At 42.4% G+C, this 27,060-nt stretch overlaps 1 protein-coding gene across 1 annotated transcript in view; it reads right to left on the bottom strand.

Annotated features, from left to right (window-relative positions):
* Nucleotides 1-5,566: 5,566 nt before the first annotated feature.
* Nucleotides 5,567-27,060, bottom strand: part of NBEAL1 (neurobeachin like 1) — a 149,422-nt gene continuing 127,928 nt past the window's right edge. The window contains exons 45-56 of the mRNA XM_065413192.1: nucleotides 23,999-24,116; nucleotides 22,385-22,482; nucleotides 20,815-20,931; nucleotides 20,203-20,292; nucleotides 18,755-18,864; nucleotides 17,575-17,747; nucleotides 16,932-17,026; nucleotides 12,703-12,819; nucleotides 11,628-11,789; nucleotides 10,251-10,399; nucleotides 8,385-8,520; nucleotides 5,567-5,668 (exon numbers count right to left, since the gene is read on the bottom strand). Coding sequence (XP_065269264.1) covers nucleotides 5,567-5,668; nucleotides 8,385-8,520; nucleotides 10,251-10,399; nucleotides 11,628-11,789; nucleotides 12,703-12,819; nucleotides 16,932-17,026; nucleotides 17,575-17,747; nucleotides 18,755-18,864; nucleotides 20,203-20,292; nucleotides 20,815-20,931; nucleotides 22,385-22,482; nucleotides 23,999-24,116 — 1,467 coding nt within the window. The remainder of the gene's footprint in view (nucleotides 5,669-8,384; nucleotides 8,521-10,250; nucleotides 10,400-11,627; nucleotides 11,790-12,702; nucleotides 12,820-16,931; nucleotides 17,027-17,574; nucleotides 17,748-18,754; nucleotides 18,865-20,202; nucleotides 20,293-20,814; nucleotides 20,932-22,384; nucleotides 22,483-23,998; nucleotides 24,117-27,060) is intronic.

The following is a 27,060-nucleotide window of genomic DNA, read 5'->3' as shown; positions in this document are numbered from 1 at the left end:
AGGTTTATTAGACTGTAGAACTATTTTCCAAGAGTAGAAATGGAAACCCTAGCACCTGACACATTTAAGCTACACCAAGCACTCTACATTTAGTGTAAGGAACAATTCTGGACTGTCACCTTGGGATGGACAAAATAGACCTTTTAGGTTATCTTGCTTTCGTGTACTCAGTCCCGAGGTCAGTGATGCTAAGGTGCTTAGGCTCCAACGGAAGGGGTCAACCCTATTGTACTATCTGTACAGCTCCTGCTACCTAGTTTGAATCGCAGTAGCCTGGCAGGGGACTGCAGACCTTTGGAAGAGTGGGCTAACAAGGGTTATTAGAAGAGGTGAGGAATATAGAGTGAAACTGAGTTCCTCAGAATGCATGGATTCACCCACTGAACTCCCCGCCTGTATTGCCTCAGATGTGGGCGTCCAGAGAGGCAACGTACAGATGGGTATTGGAAAACTCTACCACCAAAACAAGGAAGGAAGTTCACTTTGTAACACTGAATGCAACTCTTGAGATTCAGCAGAAGAAATGATTTTAAAACTACATCTATAAATCATTACAATCTGTCATGGGAGCACTTGATTAAGTATCTTCCTTGTATAATTATTTGTTACATAGCCACACATGACTGCACTTCTACAAAGAATGACAGACTCAATAAAATGGATTAAAAATAGCCCAGTTTGTACCATTACTGCATAGCAGTATCGTGAAGTGTAAATGATCTAAGAACAACCTCTTTTAAAAACTTCTTAACCCTCTTAATACTTAGCTTGTGTAGAACTATTAACATTTCAGTGTATAGTTAGTACATTCTGTTAATCAAATCTGAGATTAAAGATTTGTTCAAGATTCCTGATTTGTAGAATTTAATGTGATGTTTACAGAACTATATGCCCAATCCTCTGAACACTAACAGATGTAGTGCTCACAACTGCAAGTCACTCCTTTGCTGTCATAGTAGTAAGCTCAATGGGCTGGTTCAAGCAAGCATTCCCCTCCAGGACAACACTTGAGTGCTTTCCAGAATTAGGGCCTTCAGCTGGTTCACAGGATCAGGCCTAACAGTATATTTAATAAAGAGTCTTAGCATTTCCTCCAAATAAAAGATCAGATTTTTAATATAGCCCTTGAAAAGAAAAAAATGTAACCTAGTCTCAAACTCTCTACAGTACTGCAGGCCATACACAAACATACTACTTCAACTAATTAACCTACAAGATTAAATCTTTTTCTAGTGGATGATAGCTATATATGAACTCTCAAATAAGAACATTTAAAGATAATGGGTAGGATTTTCATAAGAGCCTAAGGGAGTTAGATGGCCAACACCCACTGAATTCCATTAAGACACAACCAGAGTAATGGGAGATCACTCACTGGCTATCCCTTCCTAGACTGTGGGATTTTATTTATTTTTTTAAATGGGGCGGAATATTATTGTTTTAATCCTCTGCATTGCAGGAGAACTCTGTTTTTAAGACATTAAAGAGGCTCCTTATCAAAACAATCAATTCAATAGGCTACTTAAAAGTCCATATGCCATTTAAATTTAAAAATTTATAATACTATTTGTAGTTAAAGCAGGTATTGAAGAAAAGCTTTGCTTAGATGAATTATCTAGATTAATCAAAGATCTTACTGGGTGCTTTCTGAATTAAGACCCCGCCCTTCCACAAATATTTTAAATAAGAGGAAAAAGATGGTTTAAACAGGGTTTTTTGTGTGTGCTGGTGGTGGGAAGATAGGTGGATGATGGAAAAGATAAAGTTTCAAAGATTGCACAAGGTGAGTATGATACACAGAAAATAAATACGCTGATGCAATATTACCCACGTGTTTTGTTTTGTTTTACCTTAACTTGGACAATGAGTGTATAACTCTTTGAATGCTGGCATTTCCCAAATGAACACTTAGTATGATATTAGATAACATTCTCCACAGTACATAAAAATAAGACAACCAAAAAGAATTACCACCACTGAGGCTTGCAACATAAATCGATAACATTGATAATCTAACACAAATTTTATTGGAAACAAAATTATTCTAAGCACTTCCCCAGACTGTAAGTGAAAGTTACTGAATACTGCTAACTGGTGAATCCAGTTTATAAATTACTAGGCGGAAATGAGTCAATATTCAGCGCTTTTTTTTTTAAATACATATGTTTACAGTGCTGACTTAGCTTTTCTTTTAAGTCCACCTCACAGGTAAGCAATATTTTTTAGTTTCCATAGATATCACTGTGGCCTCCAATGGTTAAACAAAAGACAAGAACACCTACAAAAGGGACTTAAAAATTCTTAGTGTTATAAAGCAACTGTGTATTCAGACTAGCCTGATCTGAATTCATAGTCAGAACTGCGTCATGTCACAGCTTTACTTTCTAAAACAAAGTTAAATAAATAAATCATAGTGTAAAAAGACTAAAGAGAACTTGTATTTTGATAACTATTTTCACTCTACGAGAAGAGCAGAGGGGATGGTATCCAAGAGCACTATTAGCTTGAAGAGTCATCAAAAGTAAAAATTTAAATCTTAGAAGAAGTGCAGCGCACTAATTCAGTGTCCACTGCTCAATGTGGACTGCAAACCAGCCACAACTCATACAACCACAAAAAAATTGTATAATTAATTCAAGAAATAATGAAAGAAAATAAGTTAAACAAAAACAAGTGGAACACCAGGTAAATTCTTCCTTACTTATAGCTCTCACATACAAACCGCATCTTTTATTTACAGCTTCCTTTTACAGATTAAGCAAAGTATAGTGCTGCTTGCAGACAGACACTGTTGAGTAGTTGAGAAAACTGACTGCTGCTGGTGCATGAAAAGATGACAAATTGGAATTTAAGTAGCACCTTTCATTCTCAAGGGACCAGATGCTCAGCTATGGCCAATCTGCACAAAATGCAAGTAGTGTGTAAATGTGATTTAACACTCACCTTTGTACTCCCATGATCTTGTTGCTGGTTTGTGCAGGGTTGGTCCCTTAGCGCCAAGACAGAGCATTATGAGGGCAGCTCTAATTTATACCAGTAGCTAACATTTGTGAGGCTTAACTAATGCTTGTAAAGCACCGAAATCTTGGATTAAAGTGTTATATATTCAGATTATCATTATTATAATACAAATGCCCGCATCTCTCCAATTTCTAAACCTACATTACATTTTGTGGAGGTTGACCAATTTCCCTGATTTTCTTACATGGATACAAATGCTAAAATGTTCACCAGTTCAAAAATTAAAACTTTTGCATAAAATACCTAATACGAATAAAGATGCTTTCAAAAACTCACATGTGAACCTCTCTGCACAAATGACAACAGAAAGACTTGTGTTCTGGCCAAGCATTACACAGAACATTAACTTTCTAAATTTCTCCACTTTGATTCTGCTAGTCAAACAGTCTCATAGTTTTTAAAAAATCCAAATATACACATTTAAGATCTTAAATGTACAGTTATAAAACCATCACCACAGTATCCCCAAGCAAATTCATTTGAAAATTCAATATAATCCCATTTAACTATAATAAAATCACACATTCAAAACTGTGATTCTTCTAAACTTCTGTCTCAATAACTCTTCAAAATCTCTTACTTTTGAAATTACAACAGACAAACCTACTTCACATTCACATACACTTGATACTTCCAGAGTATCCTTGGTATTGTTATTGTATCAGTAACTAGTTAATATATTTTTTTTCATGTAGACTTTCTTCCCATGTCCATAACCCATTGCAAAGTGGGGAGGCGAAGGGAAGAGGGAGCGAGTGACAGAGAGAAATGGGGTTAAATACCATACTGACAAGTGCCACAGAGAAATGTTTCCATTTCCGCATAATTTTCAGATGATTTGATCTATCACAGTGATTAGTTAGTGTTATAGTTATACATAATCTCGTCTAATTTGTTCACTGATCAGATATAACTTGATGTAATAATTGATATAATTTGAAAGTAACGGTTAAAACAAGCAACACAATTCTTTTTAGATTAGTAAGTAATAAGGTCATTACAAATATTCAGTGTATAAAAGCATGATATAGGGTCATTATTTTCTTTATGAAATTAAGACTGGGATGTTGGTTTAAGAAAAAATGTGTCTTGGAAAGAGTGATTACTACTTCTTTAGACTATCAAGAAATATTGCACTAAAGTGAATGAAATTCGATTATACTGTATGGGGTGCCTCGGTAGTTCAACAACTCTCCAGTGCTAGGGGAAATCAGGCAATATTTAGAAAAGATACAACACATCCTCACCTCCATAAGTAATAAAATAAGGAAGAAGAAGGGAGAGGTGTCTGAGAAATATTAACTAAATCAATTCTGTATCTGCATTGGCTACAGGGATATCTTGTTTTCAATTATTACCACTTCCACAAAAGATGTAAGGGAACAATATTTTCCTCTATTTACATACAGTCATATTCCCACCTAAAAAATTTTACTCTTTGCCCTGAAGGTAAGGTTTTCCCAAGAGTACTTGAGCTTTTGAGTACTATTTTTGTTGTTTACAGTATATGCAGGGCTGTGATGTCTTCCTCTCCCACATATGCATATAGTATCTGGATTTTTCTACTTACTTTTCCAGCAATATGAATATGGCTAAACCAGGTTACTTGTCTGACAAATACAGAGCCAAGAAACAAGGTATGGTAAATGTAAAATTATGATGCAAAGTTTTTCAGGTGATCTTAATGTTGAAATTAGACATTTTGGTTTGCAGTAATTATGCTATTAATGAAGAACAACTCAATCTTGACAGACATGGAAATGTGATTCTCATTCCCTCTGTATTAATACGAGACCTTAAAACATGCAAGGGATTTCTAAATGTGTGTGTTGCTTTGACAAACAACATAAAGAATGTTCTGCAGCAAATATTCACTCTACCCAATTCCTACAAGGTTATAATTCATTGTTGTATGTCAGTTAAACAATTTCTGACAATCAAGTAGTGCCATTGAGGTGCTCCCTGCAGAACAGTCTAAAAGGGATTCTCTCAGGAGCCACGCAATAGAGGATTATTAATAATCATTTACAGTAGTACACAGCAAGCTGATTGGTCTGAAGAATATATTTGAAGTCATAACTCTCAACTGTCCCAATTTTATCAGTATATCTGCAACTGAAGGAATTTTAAGTTTATGATCCTGGAATTACAAAGATGTAAGATGAGAATGGGATATTTTCCTTGAATTTGAGTTAATATCTTCCAAGCAAGAGAGGAACATCTAGCATTATTCACTTGTATATGATATCATTTGTGTTTTAATGCACTTGGAGGTCTTTTTTTGAAACTCAGTTCCAGCACATAATCTAGAAAGAGTTCTACTGCTACCAAATCAATGTGATTAGGAAAAAAGTAATAAAAGCAATTGTGGGCTAATTTGCATGTGTGCATATGTAAATTACTGTACCTCTACCATATGTTGGTCTTCAACTGACTGTCAAGGATAAGTCCCTGAAACACTCATCAGAAAGTTGAGAGATATGTTTAGAGTGACCAAAAGACTAAACAAATTTCTGGAATCCATGAGAGAATTCAGGAGCAGCAATCACTTGGAATCTTGAGTGTTATATTCAGTCTCTCCCGATGAAATCTGGCTGAGCCGTTTGCTTGATCCCCACAGTTTTCGGGAAAGCTGACCTGAGCGCATCTGTTTAAAGTAATCCAGAGAAACAAAAGGAGGGGGAAGGGATAAGGTGGATAAATTAAAAAAGGAACTTCAGACGCTGATTCTGGAGAAGTGCAGACAACACAAGGTACTGCACAAACACAAAATTATACCAACAGAAATTATTTCAGACAAACAAACAAAAAAGGTAACATTTTGGGATGATTCTTCGATTGGCACAAAAGAACAAAAAGACAAATGTTGATCATTATCTTTTCCATTTTTGAACAGTTAAAGGGACACTGTCAGGCAAGATAGGTTTAATACTTTACCTACTTTAAAATTGTTCTTATTTTGTGGGGAGTGGGTTCTGGATTCTAAATTGCTGTTAAAAAGAAAAAATGATTGCCAAGTGGAAATGAACAAAATTAGTAGGAAGAGCATTTTATATTAAGAGGGAATTACTAGAAATGAAGAGTAAAAGATAATTAAAAAGATTACTTGACAATGTCCTGTAAGTGATGGACTAGTGCAGGTCAGCGATGGCAAAAATGGGAGAAAGAGATAGAGAAGAGTTCTCATGATGCCAAATTTCTAGACTTCCACTGATCCTGGGTGAAGTGTTCAGTGCAAGAATTATTAAACAAATGTAATCTACAGTGAATATTCCATAAGTAAAGACAAGTACTAAGCTGTTCACAGTGACAAGTAACCAAAGGCAATGTTAAATCATGGATTTAGTGAATTTGTATCATATCTGAATATCTGACCGTATTCTGTCAGAAACTGTTTTAATTAACTTCATAACTACCAGACCTGGGATTGACCAGTGGTGATCCTATTCTGGCAATAGACCAGAATATGAAATCCCTTATGGTTAAAGAAAATCATCCTTTAATGGCACAAAGTTCAGAAAAAGTTTCTCGTCATAAGTCTGGCACTTTGTAACTATATATTGAGCAGCTAAACAGAATCCAGCAAGTCATCAGTGGTGTCAGCTCAAACAGGGAACGATCCTGCAGACTTCTGCAGTGTTCTAAGCAACTATATTGTTTTCTAAACCAGAACACAAATTTATTATACTCCATCTCTGATTGTATTGTCAAAGCATAAAGGCAAAAGGTCAACCTTAGTTTCAACAGCACTTTACTATTATGTTTAATAAAATATTTAGAAAGAACCTCCTTTTGTTCTAAGGCTAAATATAGTATCACCACTGAAGCCCAACTCGTAACAGAGATTACCTTCTGTAGGAGGAATTTGAAAGTCCTTAATTTCTTATCTCCATATTTTACTTGTCAAACAAAAAAGTTAATACCTTTTAAACACAATAAAATGATTTTTACAAATCAGAGGAAACAGGAAAATATGGGATAAATGTTGTCCCTACCATTATTGTTTTTTAATCTGTTTATACAGATATTAATCCTCCAAATGCTCTGAATTATAAACTGAACACACTGATAAAGCTTGTGGAAAAACCTGCATATCCTTAGGAGGAATCCAACCCTAGGAATGTAGCATAGTGGGGAAGTCAGATTTCTTTGTTCTTAATTAAATTTACTTTAAATCTCAAATAATGAATGACAAATTCCAGCCTAGCAGAGTTTTTCTAAGACTGGAAAATCTTTATAAAACACTGGTGATTTTTAAAAAGCTATCACAAGAGTCTCTTTTATCTACAACACAAGAAGCTATCCATTAATTCTATAATAGAAAAAGTTGTTTAATTTGAAATGGATGGAAGTTTTGCCACTGATTTCCATAGAAGCAGGATCAGGCTCTCATTCTGTGAAGATCCTAAGCAGGATATATTTCAGTAAACTATGTTCCCTTAACTAGAAAAATTTCAGACACTTAGAACTAAGATGCCAGTATGTTTTCAAAATTAATAAAATATACATTACTTTAATACATAATTTTCTAGCAAATACTGAAGGTCAAGCAGACCTCAATTTAAAGTCACCCTTCTGGCTGTAATAGTTAATAGTAGGAACTTTCAACTTAAAATATACTGTAGCACTCCAGAGATTCAGAAAGCCTAACCCTGCCTCTCTTCATAATATTGGTGAAATACTTTGACAGAGGTGTTACAAGTAGTTACTGTGAAACCCCTGTTTTGAACATGACAAAGTGGGTATTGCTATTTTACATAGGGCTGCTCTGTAACTGATAGTGCATATGCAGTACCTACAAATTTACATCCACCGTAAGGAGCACAGAGCAAGCTACACAGGGTATCTTTGTGCAGTTACAGTGAGAGATTCTGAATGGTGAGAAATACGGATTTTTTCAAAAAGGGAGGCAACATATAGTAAAGGGTATCTGACAAAAGCCAAAACTTAAAAGAAAGTAGCTCATTCTTTTTTGTTTCCAATTTTCTTCTGGGAAGTTACTTCATCATTTATAACGAAGGTATCACATACTATTCAGAACTTGTTTCTGAGAAGTGACAGACACCACTAGCACATTCAGAAAATGTTAGTTACTCTGACCTCTTGCTTATTCGACTATGACAAAGTCTGCAGGTTAGTCCAACTGAGTCTGCTTTTTCCCATCTGCGTCCCCTATATGCTCGTTTCTTATAGAGAAATCTCTATGCATAGAGCCGGCTCAAAAATTATTTCTTCCCCACTGAAAACTCAAACTTGCTCTTAAGTTTGCCCTGCCATAGAGGAGACCTCTTGCTCAACTGGAAAGCAGAAATAAGTGAATTTCCCACTGTTCGGTAGACAAAGTTCTTGATGGTGGGTTTTACCTCAGCTGGCTTGCCAACACCAACGACAATCAACTTGCCATCCTCCAAGCCTACAAGGATGTGGCTGTATTCTTTGGTAACAGAAATGCAGCGAATCGGCAGTCGCATGGCTAAAGGGGAGATGCTGAGATTCAGGCTGAAATAAGCAAAACCATACAAAAAATACATTAAATATTTAAGTGCTATACATTATACATAATGGATAGAGCCATACTACACCTGAACTCACTGAGAGTGAACTCAGATGCATCATAAAATAGGGTTTCACTGTAAGTCCCAATCTGTTTCAATACACTATAATTCAAGTTATAGTGAACTTCTACATAGAGCAGGGGTGAGCAAACTTTTTGGCCCAAGGGCCACATCTGGGTATAGAAACTGTATGGCGGGCCATGAATGCTCACAAAATTGGGGTTGGGATGCAGGAGGAGGTGAGGGCTCTGGTTGTGGGCTCCGGGGTCGGGCCAGAAATTAGGAGTTCAGGATGCAGGAGGGGGCTCTGGGCTGGGGAAGTGAGGTGCGGGGGGCGGGTGAGGGCTCCAGCTGGGGATGCGGGCTCTGGGGTGGGGCTGGGGATGAGGGGTTTGAGGTGTAGGAGGATGCTCCGGGCTGGGACCAAGGGATTCAGAGGGCTGGGGCAGGGCACGGGGGGGGTGGGGGTGAGGGCTCCAGCTGGGGGTGCAGGCTCTGGGGTGGGCCTGGGGATGAGCGGTTTGGGGTGCAGGAGGGTGCTCCGGGCTGGGACCAAGGGATTCAGAGGGCAGGAGGGGGAATCAGGGCTGGGACAGGGGGTTGGGGTGTGTGTGTGGGGGGTGGCTCAGGGGTGCAGGCTCTGGGCGGCGCTTACCTCAAGCGGCTCCCGGAAGCAGCGGCATGTCCCCCACTCCGGCTCCTATGTGGAGGCACGGCCAGGCGGCTCTGCTGCACGCTGCCCCGTCTGCAGGTGCCGCCCCTGCAACTCCCATTGGCTGCCCCTAAGCATAGGAGCTGTAGGAGAGACATGCCGCTGCTTCCGGGAGCCATGAGGAGTGGCCCCCCGACCCTGCTCCCCAGCTGGAGCCCGGAGCAGGGCAAGCCTCAGACCCTGCTCCCTAGTGGGAGCTCAAGGGCTGGATTAAAACAGCTGGTGGGCCGGATCCATCCCATGGCCCGTAGTTTGCCCACCCCTGACATAGAGGGTCAAATCCCATCCCCAGGCTATAGCCTTAGTAACAGGGTTGTGCACTGGGGACAGAATCAGTAAAGAAAGAAATCCTCTCTGCAGAGTGACAGGAGAGCAGACTTAGTGCTGCAGTTACCCCTGGAGCAGGTATGTTTCCTCCTTCTGGGGGCAAAGGCCAATGAATCTGCACAGCCGAAAGAAGAGGGGATTTTAAACTGAAGTTACAGCTGCTCACCATGGGCTTGATTCTGCCAGGAGCTGAGCCCACAGTTCCCACTGACTTTGATGGGAGTCACAGATACTCGGTATCTTGCTGGATCAAGCCCCAAGTCTGCATCCAACTCTGTCCCTTCCCAGATACTGAGGAGGACATTCCCAGTATTGGGATAAGGGCTGTCAGTGCAGTCATGCACCAGAAGTGGCATTCCCAGCTGACAAATAGGTCTTTCCTGCCCTTCAGAAAATCCAAATAGGAGCATAAGGGACCCGGTTGTAATTTTGGATTTCCTTTGCAAATTGATTTTCCAGTATCAGGGGACAGGGCAATGAGAGAATAGCCATCTGTGACCTCTTTTGAAAAAGAATGACAGGTCACACCCTTCATGATCTCCACATGATACACCAATACCTATATGTAAATAAACCACCATGCTGGTGCAGTACATCTTATCTGCAGTGATAATCTACTGATGCTGGTCTGTTACCTATAGAGATCTCGTATGGAAAGGAATCCTTGTAAGCTCCCCATCACGATATATTCGCCAGTCACACACATGTCTGACACTTCCTCCTTTAGACTCTCAGAGCCCAAATACTTCCCGTTCACAGAATAGAGATGTAATGCATTCTTATCCTGAAGAGATTAAAAAGAAATTACTCATGGAGGATTGAACAGATTAAGGATTTATTACTTATACATTCAGCTTGTTAATAGGAATTTAGCCAAGGTTGGTAGTAACTAAAGCTGTTGGTATCTGATGGCAGCTTGTAGAATTAAATACAGGTTGAATCTCTCTAATCTGGCACTCCCTGGTCCGGCAACATCCATGGTCCAGCATAGGCGCCGAATCCGTGGGTGCTCCGGGGCTGGAGAACCCACAGGGAAAAATTAGTGGGTGCGGAGCATCCACTGGCGCCAAGCTCCCCTCTCCCCCTGCACCTCTTGTGCGCCGGCCCTGCGCTTACCAACTCCTCCCCCTCCCTCCCAGTGCTTCCGGAACACTGCGAACAGCTGATCAGTGGTGTTCAAGCTCTGGGGCCGGTGGCTGGGACCCTGGGCGAGGGGCTGGCAGCTGAGGCCGGCATTGGAGCCCCCGGGCGGGAGGCCGGTGGCTGGGACCCCAGGTGGCAGTGGGGCCCCCACTGGGTGCGTTGCAACACCCTCCGCACCCCTACTTCCCACGCCTATGGAGACCCGCTGGCACTCTTCATGGACCTCCTGTGGTTTGGCAAATTCTCTGGTTCGGCACCGGTCAGGTCCCGAGGGTGCCGGACTAGAGAGGTTCAACCTGTATTTATTTATATTTTTACCGCACTACAATCTGATCTACGGGCATGCTTGACAAACTTAAAAATACATTCATACTTAAACAGCCTCTGGCACTCACCCACAGATAGCACGACCCCAGCAGCAACATGAATACAACAAAAAATTAATAAGCCCCAACAAACAAACCAGAGTCCCCCTTCCCAGCCTCACCCACCCTCCCAAATCCTACAGGACAAGGAGAAAAGCTGGGGCTTGTAGCATGTCCTGAAAGTTAACAAACACAGACTGTTAACATTAGGTACAAGCCTCTTTCCAATTCTTGGCGCAATTACACAAGCTTTCATCAAAAGAGACATCCCTACACTGAATAGGCAGCGAGAATGAATTACACCATGAACCCTAAAGGTTGTCCCTCTAGGTCAGGCTGTCCCTCTCACTGTTTGAGAAACATTGGTGCATCTGTGGGGCAGCTTGCACACAGAATTTCCTAAGAAACTAGCTCTACAAAAAACCCCAGGTACATTTATGTTTAATGTTTACCGCAAAACACACACCAGCATTCTATGACCTTGGGTTGAAACGTGTGAAGTACCTTGAGAGTAGTCTTTCCTTCTATACTGGTGTGGACAACTATGTGTCCTTCCCAGGATACAGCCAGGTTGGGAACAGTCAGCAGAAGGGAACTCTCACAAGGTGGTCGCAAAGTCCTCATGTACTGACCTTTCCGAATAGTATGAATAATCACAGTGCTATCCTGTTAAGACAAAAAACTCAATGCTATTTCTTTACGGTAATATTCACATACGGTAATTATTTGGAGCAAGGGAAAATAACATTTTAAAAGATCTTAAGGTGCAGTAGTAGTTCTTGAAGAAGGAATTACAGGTACCAGACAGGAATCAGGGCCCCACTGTGCTAGGCACCTTACACAGATAGTGAAAAAAAACAGAGTCCTTCCCCTTAAGAGTTACAATCTCAGCATATGAGGAGACAACAGGTGGAGAAAAACAAACAAATGCGGGTGGGGGAGGAGGAAAAGGTAGCAGTGAAACAAATCGTATTTCACACAGAAAGGAGCCGTCACAGGACACCCCTGCGTAGCTGTTATCAAGTGTCTTGGAGGCATCATGGCAGAGCAGCGAATTTGAAGGAAGACAAAAGAGTGGCTTTGCAGATCTTTTATGGGAGCCTCTTCCCATGCCTGAGGGATGGAATAGGACAAAATGCGAAGGTGCTTGAGGTAGAATTGGGCTATTTAGTGATGAAAGTGGGCCATCATCAGAGTGGAAACAGAGGTCAACAGCTTGATAGAGCTGGTAGGTAGGGTGTGGCTAAGCTGTGGAGAGCCTCAGAGGTAAAGACAAGTAGTTTGTGTTTGCTGAGGCAGAAAAGGAGTTCTGTAGCATGAGTATTCCTACAGGAAACTGGATTTCTTCAGATGGTTATACACACTTCAGACATTCACCTGTGCAAAAGAGCTGTGGCCTACTCTGTGAGAGCAGTATGAGAGTAAGTGAATTATGCAGTGTGTGTGTTGACATGGTGCAAGACTTGCTCCTTACCCAAAAGGGAAAAGAGGAAACAAGGAAACAGTAATGTTTTTTCCAGCTACACTAATCCTAGTAGTAAATATCACTCCTTTGAAGGAAAATCATGAAGATGCTTACCCTGGCTCCAGATACCACCATGTCCAGTTCAGTGCTGATGCTAACACTGGATACCTCATCAGTATGTCCATACAGAATCTGCAAGGGTTTAGGTGCCAGGCCTACAGGAACTCCTCCCTGATATCAACATAAAATGATACATTTATAGATTTTCTCACAGTTGAAGAACACATACAGGATATCTTTAACATCATATTCACTGGGTGTACTGGATGTAGGCCAGCCATCACACTTTACTTCTATGAAGGGGGAGGGATAGCTCAGTGGTTTGAGCATTGGCCTGCTAAACCCAGGGTTGTGAGTTCAATCCTTGAGGGGGCCACTTAGGAATCTGGGGCAAAAATCAGTACTTGGTCCTGCTAGTGAAGGCAGGGGGCTGGACTCGATGACCTTTCAAGGTCCCTTCCAGTTCTAGGAGATAGGATATCTCCATTATTATTATTTATATATTATTATATTATTGTTGCTCACATTTAGAGCCACCTAAGTCAGCATCCCTTTTTGTGACTCAGTTTATTAAATCACAAGGATGAATTAAATTCCTTTGAAATTTGTGTTCACTGTCTTCTTCAGAATGTAATTAAAGAGAGTGAAGACTATTTTGCATAAAAATTATATCAATTTTGTCTCATATCCTGAGGCAATATAGAGAAACAGCCAATCTGATTCTGCTTTGTGAGAGATATAATGGATCTCTTACAAAATTTTTCACAAAACAACTTCCTGTAAGGGTACAGCTTTCATTAAGGGAACTCCACCACTCCAAAACAATTTGGTACTTCCATTTCACTTTTAACATAATGTAACTATATTCAAAATCACTTTAAGTGGGGTCTGTTGTTGGCATGCACAGTGTCTAAAGAGATGGGTATGAAAACAATTTCTCTTCTGCCTTACAGTATGGAGAAATGAATGCCAACCAAAACTTTGAAAATATGAGGCACACGTGACAGTGCTAAGCAGCAAGAAAATATATCAGAACACACAACTGGATGAGGATCCAGAAAAGAATTTGGCAATGCAGAGCAACGGAGTGATCAAGTAGCAATAGGCAGGACATTTGTCCCACTGCTTTCATATTGGTGGGGACAAAAACTCTTGGCAGCGTAGAGGGGTGCTAGCAGATGCATGCAATGGGACACACCATGGCAACAGGGACATGGGTTCAGGGAAAAGCAGCATGATCAGTTCAGAATCCAGTGAGTGCTAATGCTGAAATACACAGCAAGTGCAAGATTTATTGATCTGTCTGCCATGGGTATTTATAGAGCACGAATCCCCATAATATCTAGGCACTGAACACATGGGTCATATTGCACCAGTACAGCAACTGAGAAAGTGAGTGTGAGCTTATGGTTGTAAGCCACCTTTGCATTGCCCTAGTCGTGGGGCCATTAGGCTTTGGTTCAGTCCCCAATTCCCAATTAAATGTCTATGGCCCTCATGGCGGCAGGGATCTGGCGGAGATTACAGCTTCTTGGCCACACCCTATTTTCCTGACAATGACCCCTACATGCTCCCTACACTGGACACTACGAGGAAGGGAGTCAATTACACGGGCCTTAAACCACCCAAAGATTCCCCCAAACAAAAAGTGGCTTAACTGGTTTCTGGGGATTCCTTTGAATGCTGCTTTGCACTGTTGGGGTAGGGCAAAAGAAGCAGTCTTAGCAGGGGCCTTAGTCTGACCAAGTAAAATAAATAAGTAGAGCTCGTCAGGACTTTCCAACTGGAATGATTTTCTCTCATTGCCCAACATTTCAATTTTCCATAAGGAAAACCTAAATGAAATATTTCATTTCAGGTCAGTTCAACTTAGATTGGAATATTCTGATTTTCTTAATTGACCAGAAACAATTAGTTTTGAGTCAGTTCAACAAAACCTTGAACTGCATTTCCCTATCAGCACATTGTCTAATGGGAGTTGTAGTTCAGGCCCCCGATTCTCTCCTATGGCTGGGCTCCCTGGAGGACTCCATCTCCCACAATGGAATGCAGATCTCTCTGCCTGAGCTGCATGGTGAATCATGGGAGTTACATGATTACATGCATTACGGGAGATGTAATCCACCCAAGGATCATGACCCGTATGGACGAATGCGTGCATCTGTCTCCTATTAGGTAATGCATCACTATGGGAATTTACTTCAATCAATAATGTCAAAATCTTGACACATTAATAAAAATTTTTCATAATTTCTGTACTGACAAAATTTCAAAATTTAAACTTTTAGTCCCAATTTGGCACAAACAAATGCTAAAATGTCAGAATTTCTTGTGAAATGGAAATTCCAAATTTCAGTTAGCTCTAGGCATATGGATTCAACAAGAGAGAGTTCTACCCTCAACTTTCTGAGGTTGGCTCCATTTGCGTCGTCTACTTTCTTTCTGAAAGCAGCTGTAAAATGTTCTCAGTGTATAACCTGTCAAACATGTGGTATCCTGCTAAGTGACAGCAGGATTTCTTGTTCACTGCATACATCTGTCAGAGTATCTGTTTACGTGCCAATGTGCTGACATTACAGTGTGCTAGCTGGATTTAGCTCTAAATGACTCTTATACAAGATACAAGAAGATAAAATCAGGCATATTGTCCGGAAGACACAGCAGGAGCTGTAGCTTGTAACACTTCCATTTTCCCTAATAGCCTTAATAAATGCAACTTGCATGTTGAGGTCTGCAAAGAACATCTGGTAAACCAAGATAATCAAGGGGTATCGCAGGGCTGGGCTAAGTTTGATTAACTCAGAAAACTGGTAGCCTGCTGGTACATCAGCATAAGGACAATGATGCCAAAAGTCACTATTACCAAGTTACTTTGTTTGTGTATGCAGTCCACTTTCCTTCTTCCCTCTCTTGCTTTCATGTATAGGAATTACCAGGCTTTCAAAAGTGTAAACCAGGATGTTTTCCTAGTTGAAAAGTTGCCTTTTATAAAGAAGAATGAAAACTTATGCTAAAATTATCTTTCCACTATCATCACCTTGGGGTCTTCTTTATTTAGACCCTGCCATTTTGTGTTATGTTTAACATTGGTAAAGGCAACCTCACATTTTAGGGGCTTAAATTAGCACGCTAAAAATCATATCTAGTTTCCATTTGTGAAATCACAAGTTTTGGTTTGTTTACCTGCCGCGTCCGCAGGTTCGGCCGATCGTTCACCACTCCAAGCCAATGGGGGCTGCGGGAAGCGGCGCGGGCCGAGGGATGTGCTGGCTGCCACTTCCCGCAGCCCCCTTTGGCCTGGAACGGCGAACCGCGGCCAGTGGAGCCGCGATCGGCCGAACTTGTGGATGCAGCAGGTAAACAAACCGGTGCCAAAGGTTGCTGATCCCTGGTGTAGATGTTCGGGCTTGGGCTGGAGCCCAGGCTCTGGGACCCCTCGATGGGGGAGGGTCGAAGAGCCCAGGCTCCAGCCTGAGCTGGAACTCCTACACCGCAATTAAACAGCCCCGTAGCCTGAGCCCAAGTCAGCCAACACAGGCCAGCCATGGGTGTTCAATCGCAGCGTAGACATACCTTATCTCCCCCTGGTCTCTCATTACCAGACCTCTCCCTTACCTATCACAGAGGCCTGATTGAGTCATATGACCCAGAGGTCAAATGACCTTCATTGTCCCCATGTGGGGAAGAGAGTTGGCTGAGACCCACCTCTCTTTAAAGAGCCAGCCACGCAGTGACAGTTACACATCAGCATTTCACACTAAGGAAACAGAACACCAGAAGAGAGGAGATGTGATCTAGTACTGTGAGCACAAGATTAGAAATCAGGAGCACCTGAGTTCTAATCCTGCCTCTGACACAAATTCCTGAGATGCTGGACAGGCCACCTTCTCTAGTTTCTAGCTTCATTTTCTCCATCAGTAAAATAGGAATAATATTTACTTATCTACCTCAAAGGGCTGTTATATATTGTCTGCAAAGCACCTTAACCAAATAAAAGTACTTTAGGTAACATTATTAATGCCACTATAATAAATGGAGCAGAGACACTAATAAGTGTACTTGAAAACCATGGAACAGTCTAAGAGAGATACAGAACTCATCATAATTTTTAGAAGTCTGTTTTACCCTGCACACATGACAGACAGAGCAAACAAATAAATGAACAACTCCTCTAATGAAACACGAATGAGTCTGTAAACAAACTGGACTGGTAGATTGGTGAACAAAGCACTCAAGCAAAACCCTTCAGAAGGCTGCTTCTAAAGCTGTGAAGGAATGCTTACTTGCTGAACTATTTGCCATATCATACACGTTGTGTCTCTGGAACCTGAAATTAAATGGATTCCACAGAAATCTATAGCCAAACAGGTCACAATATCTACAAAGGAAAGAAAACAAATTACGTTAACTTTGCATCTTATCTAAACATTTTATCTGGCTTTAAAACGGATGGACATTTGGTGGCAACGGGATGCTGTGCAGCATGCCAGCAATGTAGTTACATTTGCAAACAAACACAAACGCTACACCAGGAATGTGGTATACATTTTCAAGACTGATTAGAGTCTAAAATCCTAGTTGTAGTAATAAAGCCCTAGCCATGAGCAGGACAAACATTAAAAGTAATCATTATTATTTTATCTTAAAAAAATAAAGATCATTTTTAAAACACACTAGACTGTTATTGGAATGACTATATAAATACTTGAGCACATAGGTTTTCATTAGTCCTACTTGAACCACAGAGTGTGATGGCAAGAATGGGAGAAACTAGCGTATTTTCATTACAATGTGATCCAAGTACACTATTCTATTATCCTTTATAAAAGACTGAGCCTTGTAATAGTCAGTGTCAGATTTTTGTGTTACAAACACCATGTATAAAACATGTAATTTCATAATTCAAAACAAAAATAGTTTACTTACCCATGTGTCTGACATGCTGTCCAATTAACTTGCCCTTTGTGAGCGATGTCACTCTGATGCTATTGTCCCAGTGCCCTCCACTGAACAGCAGCTTTGCATCATGGGACACTACAAACAGTTTAGAGGTGATCTCTAGCCCTGGAGCGAAAGGACCATTTATGCTACGCTGGGTTCTGCAAACAAATTTTACAGTTAAGATTTGCCCTATGTTAATATTATGCTCTATAAAGAATATGTACCTAGGAACACCAGGAGTGAAATCCTGGCCCTCCTGATATCAATTAAAAAATTCCCTTTGTCTTCAGGGGGGCCAGGATTTCATGCTAGTTCTTGATACAATATTCTACCTGGTTTGAGACTCTGTGGATAACTTTAATCCACATTAAATAGTATTTATAGAAAAACATTTTTTCAAAATTCTGTAAAAAGACAAACCTCTTGTAAACTATCAAAAGGCGTGGTACAGTTTGTAATCTAAAGTGTGGTTCTACTGTGGAAAGGGACTATAAATGGTAGTTTCTTACTCGGGAAATCTACTCCTCCCATGTATTCAGTCTCATATCTGTTCACTTTGATGACAAGTGTTTTAACTACTCTTGACTCCTGTTAATACTGTCAAGCTAACATATGTAAGGAAGAGTGAGTTCTATTCCTCTTAGTCCATCACCAACAGAAGAGTTTATTAAATTCCAATCAGTTACCCTTGTGCAAACCCAGTGAATGCAATGGGAGTTGCACAGATGTCACTGAAAACATAGCTGGAAGATATGAACTGCATAGGTGTAAACAAGGCCAGATCTGCAGAACATTTATTATGAACGATGATGCATGAGAATAATGAAGCAAGCTTGACTCTCAGATGCCAGAATGAGTTTGCAGGGCTGGCAGTTAGGAAAACATTTTAGTAAATTGGTCTGAAAGTCAGTAATAGACAATGAAGACAGAAGCTTACAATAGCATTTTTATAGTCACTTTTCAGAGAAAAACTATAGTTGGGGATGTCAAAGCTTTGAAAAATGTAAAGCACACTATATAGATGTTAGGTTTTAATTAAAAATCCCAGATAATTAAAGCAATGCTATCAAATCACTATAGAAGAAGTCTGTGTACCTATAGTACTTTGACTCATACTATTTTTATAATAGAGTTCACTACTGCACCTTTCCTCCTCTTTACTTACTTGGGATTTGTCACAGTTGGATCTCTGATGAACGTAAAATAGTTGGAGATATTTCTATCATATGGTAGCCACCCGTGGGTTCCAATAATGCAGTTCAGACTTGCTATCACCTGAAAAAGTAAGTTTGATAAAAATCAATGAAATTGTGTAATGTTGCAAAGCCCTCTTCTTTGCATGGCTTTCCCAATAACAGAGCTTGCATCTGAGCCAACATAGGTCTCCTGAAAGTTTACCACCAAACTGATCCAGCTGAGGCTAGCACTATCATGAGGACAGGATGGAGAGTCTGTGAGGTTTTTTGTTTTATTATTTTTTTTAAAATAACGAGTTATGACTAAGGCTACGTATGTGTCATGGACGCCATGGAAGTCAAGGAATCCCTGACTTCCAGAGACCTCCCTGACATTCCGAAGCAGGCAGCCAGCGGGGCCCTGGCAGGGTTCCAGCGACAGGCAACAGCAGCGACAGGAGGCCCCCTGCAAGGTTCCAGCGACAGGTGACAGACTCCTGAGTGGGCCCTCCTCAGGATTCCAGCAAGAGGCAACAGACTCAGGTGTGGGGACGCACCTTGGGCGAGTGGCTGGGGGTGTCCCATTTTCTCTTTGGGAAATATGATCACAGTGCAGCTCCCAGCCACAGTGGGTGGAGGGGGGCCCCCCTGCAGCTTCCAGCCACCCCGGTGGCAGGGGAAACCATGGAGCCGCAGCAGCAAAAGTCACAGACAGGTCACGGCTTCCGTGAATTTTTGTTTATTGCCCATGACCTGTCCGTGACTTTTACTAAAAATAACCATGACAAAATCTTAGCCTTAGTTATGACTCTAACGTATGGTATATACTGCCTAGATAGAACGGTGAGTGATGCTTGTGTGTGATATATATTGGCTAGCTAGAACAGCAATTGGTACTTGAGACACAGGCTGGTAAGAAGGCCTATGCTTTGCACATGCATTTCATCATAATTATTTAATTCTTGTATTTTCTTTGAAATACTCAGTGGTAGTAACTAGCATTTAAAGTTATGACAAATTAAAAGACAATCCCAGAGTCGTTTTGTTACTGAGCCAGTGTGAAAGTAATTCCATCTAGTTTTAATGTAGTGCACTATTTTTGTCAGTGACTTGAAAGGAATAGAATCAAATCTTTAGACACAGGTGTACTAAACCTCACTAGCCACAGGTTTATTTATGCCTAATTTGGCCTACACAAATGTGAGTGGAGGAAATTGAACAATATGTGAGCACTTCCAAAGAGATTATTAAGATGGGGACTGTTATAAGAACCTAGATTCAGATTGATAGTAACACATTATCAATACCCCCAATGTCATGATGACATCTAGAACATTACTAGCACCCACATTTTGTCAATATAAAGGTTAATTTTAGGAACAGTGCAGTCATATGTAACCCAGAGTTTCAAACAGCTGTACTGACACATCCAACTCACCAGGATCTCTGGGCTCCCTTGAGACATAAAGGAACGTGACTGGTTCCTGGGAACAACAGCCTTGACAATGGGAACACCATCACTGATACCCTATGAGAAATGACATTTTCAGTTGACAAACATCCATAGGTGGTACAAATACTTTAGTTACCTGGTAGACAAAGTTGCACTACCAGGTAGAAGTACACACATCTTAGTGGCCGAACTTAGCTATTTAACACTAGGGGAGAAATCCTGACCACTTTGAAGTCAATGGGAATTTTGCCATTGCCTACAGTGGGGCCAGGATCTCTCTCTCCAGCCTGCATGTAGGCACTTGGAAAGTAAGAAGGCTAAGGAAGCAAAAAAAATAAAATGTAACATTTAGATAGTTAAAATAAATGTTATAGAATCACTGCAGGATGAGGGTAAGTAAACTTACTCAACCTCTACAAGTTCTCTGCAAAGAAACATCTCCTTCTATACAAATGGTTTATTAGATGTTTTGTACAAAATTTTCTTTACATTATAAGCAAGTTTATTTTTACTCTGCTGACCACCTTTTATTCCAACGTATTAGAGGTTTCAGACTAGGCTTAAAACATATGCAATGCAATATGTGTCAGTTGCTACCTCTACGAAGAATGACTTAAGTTCAGGGAGATGCTGGAACAGATTCAGGGTTGAGCTGTCACTTTTGGTCTGTCTCTGTACTACCTCCTCTGCAGATAATCTCGCAGGATGAGGTTCCTAGGAGACAATATCGATTTTTTTTTAAATCAAATTTATACACAATCTCAGCATAGCGGGAAATTATCTTTTATTGAACTGTTCAAGTCATGTACGGTATTCAGAGTCAAGAGAGAATGTAAACTGTATTTCTAACTCAATATATTAAATTAAGATGAAGGGATTCCTCTGGAGTTACTGTTTCTAGACCATTTTTCTATACAAAGAAAACCTTGGCTGATTTACTTGGAAGATTTACTCTACATGGGAGAGGGAAAGATTTTGTTACATTCATTTGGTGGCTTTTTCTTAAAGCTGGTTTTATTATTTGAGGAAGAAATATTTACCATTCATACCAAAAAAGGAACATTTAAATTTTATTACAAGCCATGTTGCTAATCTTTCCTCTCACTGAAAGCTAGCATGAAAGGGTTACTATACATAACACCTGTAGAATGTCACATCTGTTCTAGAATTTAGACAGCCTTAGGACTAGACACTAGGGAAAACTGGAGCGGAAACCTGGACAGAAAGGAATAAAAGTGGAGAATTGGACTAACACCAACAAAAACGTACTTCCTGTCTTACAGGAGCATATTTAACAAAATACCCAGTACCATACAATAACTATTAAAGGCATGCAGAAGGCAAACGACTCCTATGAATAATCTGATTTAAAAAATTGACTAGATGGCAAGTCTATCTGAAGGGGCTTTTCTTGGAGCTATAGTTAGCCCTCAAAAATATTAAGTGGCAAAATTATGAAGAAAGTTGTTTCCACATCTATTTAAGTTATATCGGAAGATGAAATACCAGAGATAAAATTTTCAAAGGCTCCTAAGTGACTTTGGAGTCTAATTCCCATTTTCAAAAGTGACTTGGGCCTGGTCTACACTGGGAGGGGGGGAGGAGGAGGGCGGAATTGATCTAAGTTACGCAACTTCAGCTATGTGAATAATGTAGCTGAAGTTGACGTACTTAGATCGACTTACCGTGGTGTCTTCACCGCGGTGAGTTGATTGCTACCGCTCCCCTGTCGACTCCGCATGTGCCTCTCACCGAGCTGGAGTACAGGAGTCAACGGGAGAGCACTCGGGGATCGATCGCTGCCCGCCGATCCGGCCGGTAGTGAAGACATACCCTTAGATACTTAGGTGCTTAAATCTAACTGAAAGTCAATGGGACTTAGGCTCCTAAGTGTCTAGTCACCTTTGAAAATGGGAATTAGGCTTTATTGAAAATTTTATACCAGGTCTTCTTTATTAATGATAACACCCTAGAAGGTTAACTTTCCTAAAAGGTATGGGTTTCCTAAACCTTACAGGTTATAATACCTGGAATAGACTCTTAAAGGAACAATGGCCATCACAATAGTTGCACAATCCTTCCACAAGCCCCTGCCACTCAAGTGTACATCTTCCCAAAACTGACTGATATGGAACTTGTGTGTTTATTGCTACAAAAAGAGATTTACCTTCAGCAGCTGACAGGGTGTTTGTCCAAAATTGTTAATCATCCCTTCTAAAGCTTTCCTTTCCTTCTCATCTGTTAAGGCATCTAAATCCACAGCTCCTGGAATCATAACCAGAGTAGTAGAGGGCAGTAAAACAAAAAGCAACATTGTCTACACAGAATTCACCGAAGAAAGAGATACGAAACACATGTAGGAAAATATACACTAACTGCAAAACCATTACCCTTTCTCTCTATAAAATTATCCACCACCATCAATTTATTTTACATAGTCTTCTAAAAGTTCCATTCTGCAAACTTTCTCCTACAGAAGTTAGTAAGTGTTTTGGTTGCAGCATCTGGCTTTTGGGAAGATAAATTTTCTTTATTTAATGCATGCAAAAAGTAACCCAGAATATACTTTCTTGATTAAAGACTTTCTAGAGTTTACCTTCTAAAATATGTTCTATAGTAAATTACTATGACTAGACTCTAGAAAATAAGTTCCAATATGTTTTCCATTATGTTTCCAATGGAATCTTAAAGAACTGTTTGTTAATTGAACAGAAGCAATTATAAAGTTCCTACAGAAGCAGGGCTGGCTCCAGGCACCAGCAAACCAAGCAGGTGCTTGGGGCGGCACATTTTCAGGGGCAGCATTCCAGCCAGCCTCTTTTTTTTTTTTTTTTTTTTTTGGCACTTGGGTGGCAAAAGCCTAGAGCCGGCCCTGGCAGCAGCAGCACGTCCTGCACCGGGGGCGCCCTGGGGCTGCTGCAGTTCGCGTTGGGGAGCAGCGCCCGCACCATATGGCCGGGCTCCAAGCGTGGGACATTCGGGCTGGGGCCGCCCCTCAGGGAACACGGAGCCGCCTGCAGGTGCCGCAGGGCGGCTGCCTCCCCGGCGCCGCAGCCGGGGCTGGGCGAAGCGGCCAGAGCCGCCCAGGGACTGTGGCAGGGCGGCCAGGAGCAGCAGCAGGAGCGGGGCCATAGAGGGCAGGGCGCTGCCGGGCGGGGCCCGTGTCCCGCTCTCCGGGGCTCCACTCCCTCTGGGGCTGCCCTGCCCCGGCTCCTCAGCCCTCTGCCAGGCAGTCCCCCAGCTCTGTCCTCCCCGGTCCCGGCCTGTCCTGGAGGCAGGAGCCCCGGCTGGAGGGACCCTGGGCTGAGGCGCGGCCCGGGAGCCCCGCTGCTTACCCCGACCCTGCCAGCGCTGGACCGGCTGGAGGCGAGGGGGGAGCGGGCGGAGTCAGCACTGGTGGGGAGAAGCCCAGTGCTGGGGCGGCAGGCGGTGTGGGGGAGCCCAGGGTTGGGGCGGCAGGAGGTGCGGGTGGGGTGGGGGGAGAGCCCAGGGTTGGGGCGGCAGAGGGTGCGGGTGGGGTGAGGGGAGAACCCAGGGCTGGGGTGGGGGGCAGCCAAAAATTTTTTTGCTTGGGGCGGCAAAAAACCTAGAGCCGGCCCTGTACAGAAGAGCTAAAGAAGGTATTTAACTAAAAATTCACATTTCCTTATCTGAACATCAAATATTCTGTTGTTTTACCATATGGCACTATACTGCATTCATGATGAGGAATCTGTTTCCAGATATTTCTCAAACCCCACAAATATGATTGCAATGACAAGAAGAGAGCACAGTTTTGTACCTTCGTAAGTACAGTAATAGAACACATTGAGTGCCTCCACTGCAGCTGGTCCCCTCTGTTTGTAGCCAAAAATCAGATCTATCCATTCATGGAGATGAGCAGAGACATACTCAGACTCCTAAGACAGAAAGAATTAATATCAGCAATTGAAGTACTAACTCCTTCTCCCAAATACACTGGTGGGGTTAAACACAAAAAATTAGAGTGCCCACAAACTGCCTAAGATGCATGCACATCAGCAGCAGTTCAATAGATGTGTAAGAAAATGCATATGTGCTAAGGACATTAACGTGAACAAAGGAGAGGTATTATTTAATACGGCTGTTGATTAATTGCAGTTAACTCACGCGATTAACTCCAAAAAATTAATTGATTAATCGCACTGTTAAACAATAGAATACCAATTGAAATTTATTAAATATTTTTGCATGTTTTTCTACACATTCAAATATATCGATTTCCATTACAACACGGAATAGAAAATGTACAGTGCTCACTTTATTATTTTTTATTACAAATATTTGCACTGTAAAAATGATAGAAATAGTATTTTTTCAATTCACCTCCTACAAGTACTGTAGTGCAATCTCTTTATCATGAAAGTGTAACTTACAAATGTAGATTTTTTTAATTACATAACTGCACTGAAAAACAAAACAATGTAAAACATTAGAGCCTACAAGTCCACTCAGTCCTACTTCTTGTTCAGCCAACCACTAAGGGTATGTCTACACTACGAGGGTATTTCGATTTCACTTAAATCGAATATGTGGAATCGATATTGCAAAGTCGAACTTGTGTGTCCACACTAAGGACAGTAATTCGACTTTGTGAGTCCACACTAACGGGGAAAGCGTCGACATTGGAAGCGGTGCACTGTGGGCAGCTATCCCACAGTTCCCGCAGTCCCCGCTGCCCATTGGAATTCTGGGTCGAGCCGCCAATGCCTTCTGGGTAAAAAAAAGGGTCGAGGGTGCTTTTGGGTAATTGTCGTCATCCGTCTGTCACTACCGCCCTCCCTCCCTCCCTGAAAGCGCCGGCGGGAAATCAGTTCGCGCACTTTTCGGGTCAGTGACAGCGCGGACGCCACAGCACTGCGAGCATGGATCCCGCTGCGACCATCGCTGCAGTTGTGGCACTTGTCAACGCCTCGCAGGTTATCATCCACCTTTCCCAGAGGCAGATGCAGATAAACCAGGCGAGGAGGCTACGGCACCGCGGTGAGGGCCTGAACTCTGAGAGGGGCACAGACCTCTCACAAAGCACGGGACCCAGCTCCGAGGACATCACGGTGACAATGGGTCATGTGGATGTTGTGGAACGGCGATTCTGGGCACGGGAAACAAGCACGGACTGGTGGGACCGCATAGTGCTGCAGGTCTGGGATGAATCCCAGTGGCTGCGAAACTTTCACATGCGGAAGGGGACTTTCCTTGAACTTTGTGAGTTGCTGTCCCCTGCCCTGAAGCGCAATGACACCCGGATGCGAGCAGCCCTGACTGTCCAGAAGCGAGTGGCCATAGCCCTCTGGAAGCTTGCAACGCCGGACAGCTACCGGTCTGTCGCGAACCAGTTTGGCGTGGGCAAATCTACCGTGGGGGTTGTTGTGATGCAAGTAGCCAACGCAATCGTCAAGGTACTGCTCTCAAAGGTAGTGACCCTGGGAAACGTGGAGGTCATCATAGATGGCTTCGCCGCGATGGGATTCCCAAACTGCGGTGGGGCTATAGATGGAACTCACATCCCTATCCTGGAACCGGACCACCAGGCCAGCCAGTACATCAACCGAAAGGGCTACTTTTCAATGGTGCTGCAAGCACTGGTGGACCACAGGGGACGTTTTACCAACATCAACGTTGGATGGCCGGGCAAGGTTCATGACACTCGCGTCTTCAGAAACTCTGGTCTGTTTAGACGGCTGCAGGAAGGTATTTACTTCCCGGACCACAAAATAACTGTTGGGGATGTGGAGATGCCTACAGTGATCCTTGGGGACCCAACCTACCCGCTAATGCCCTGGCTCATGAAGCCCTACACTGGCGCCCTGGACACTGAAAAAGAACTCTTCAACTACCGGCTGAGCAAGTGCAGAATGGTGGTGGAGTGTGCTTTTGGACGTCTCAAGGGGAGATGGAGAAGCTTACTCACTCGCTGTGATCTCAGCGAAACCAATATCCCCATTGTTATAGCTGCTTGCTGTGTGCTCCACAATCTGTGTGAGAGCAAGGGGGAGACCTTTATGGCGGGGTGGGAGGTTGAGGCAAATAGCCTGGCATCTGATTACGCCCAGCCAGACAGCCGGGCGATTAGAAGAGCCCAGCGGGACGCGCTGTGCATCCGGGAGGCTTTGAAAGCCAGGTTCCACAGTGAGCAGGGTAACCAGTGACTTTTAAGTTTCTGTACAGAGAAGCTGAACCTGCGACCGTTTCTTTACCCAGTTAACGTTGACTATCCTCTCCAGTTACAGACCCCCTCCACCCCCTTCCAAAAAAATAAAATCAGTTTTACTTTTGTTATTGAACACCGTTGTCTTTAGTACTGTTTTCGCGGGAATGTTTGAAACCGGGGACGCAGACTGTGGTGGGGAGCGGGTGTAGTGTACTGATGCAAATGATCCTTCTAAACTCCAGGAATGACAGGATTCACAGTGGCGGACTGGTTGTTTCAACGGAGCCTGCCAGCCCTCCTGAGTGGGACTGCGTGTATGTGGGGGCTATGTGACTTTATGGCAGGGGGAGGAGGGTTACAGATCCCCTGCTGCGTGGCTCTGTGATCCAGGACAAGGACCGCTGCATAAGATCTGTAACTGCCCTCCCCCGCCACAAAGTCACAGAGCAACTAACCCCCCCCCCCGCCCCCCACAGAACATGAAAACCACCTCCCAGACTGACCAGGGTAACTAGTCACTGCACTGTGTATGTGCCCTGCTGCTGGACCTGCCCCCGCCTCCGTAGCCTGCTAAAGGTGGCTGTCCTGTCCAATTACCAAGCCCCTTCCCCCCCTTCAGACAGACTCTCCCTCAAAAGAGCCTGACTGAAACAGTAATGAACAGAAACGTATTT

This window comes from Emys orbicularis, chromosome 11, assembly GCF_028017835.1.
Source record: "Emys orbicularis isolate rEmyOrb1 chromosome 11, rEmyOrb1.hap1, whole genome shotgun sequence".
NCBI lineage: Eukaryota > Metazoa > Chordata > Testudines > Emydidae > Emys > Emys orbicularis.
The sequence above is the reverse complement of the archived record's forward strand: the minus strand, read 5'-3'. Positions and strand labels throughout refer to the sequence as shown.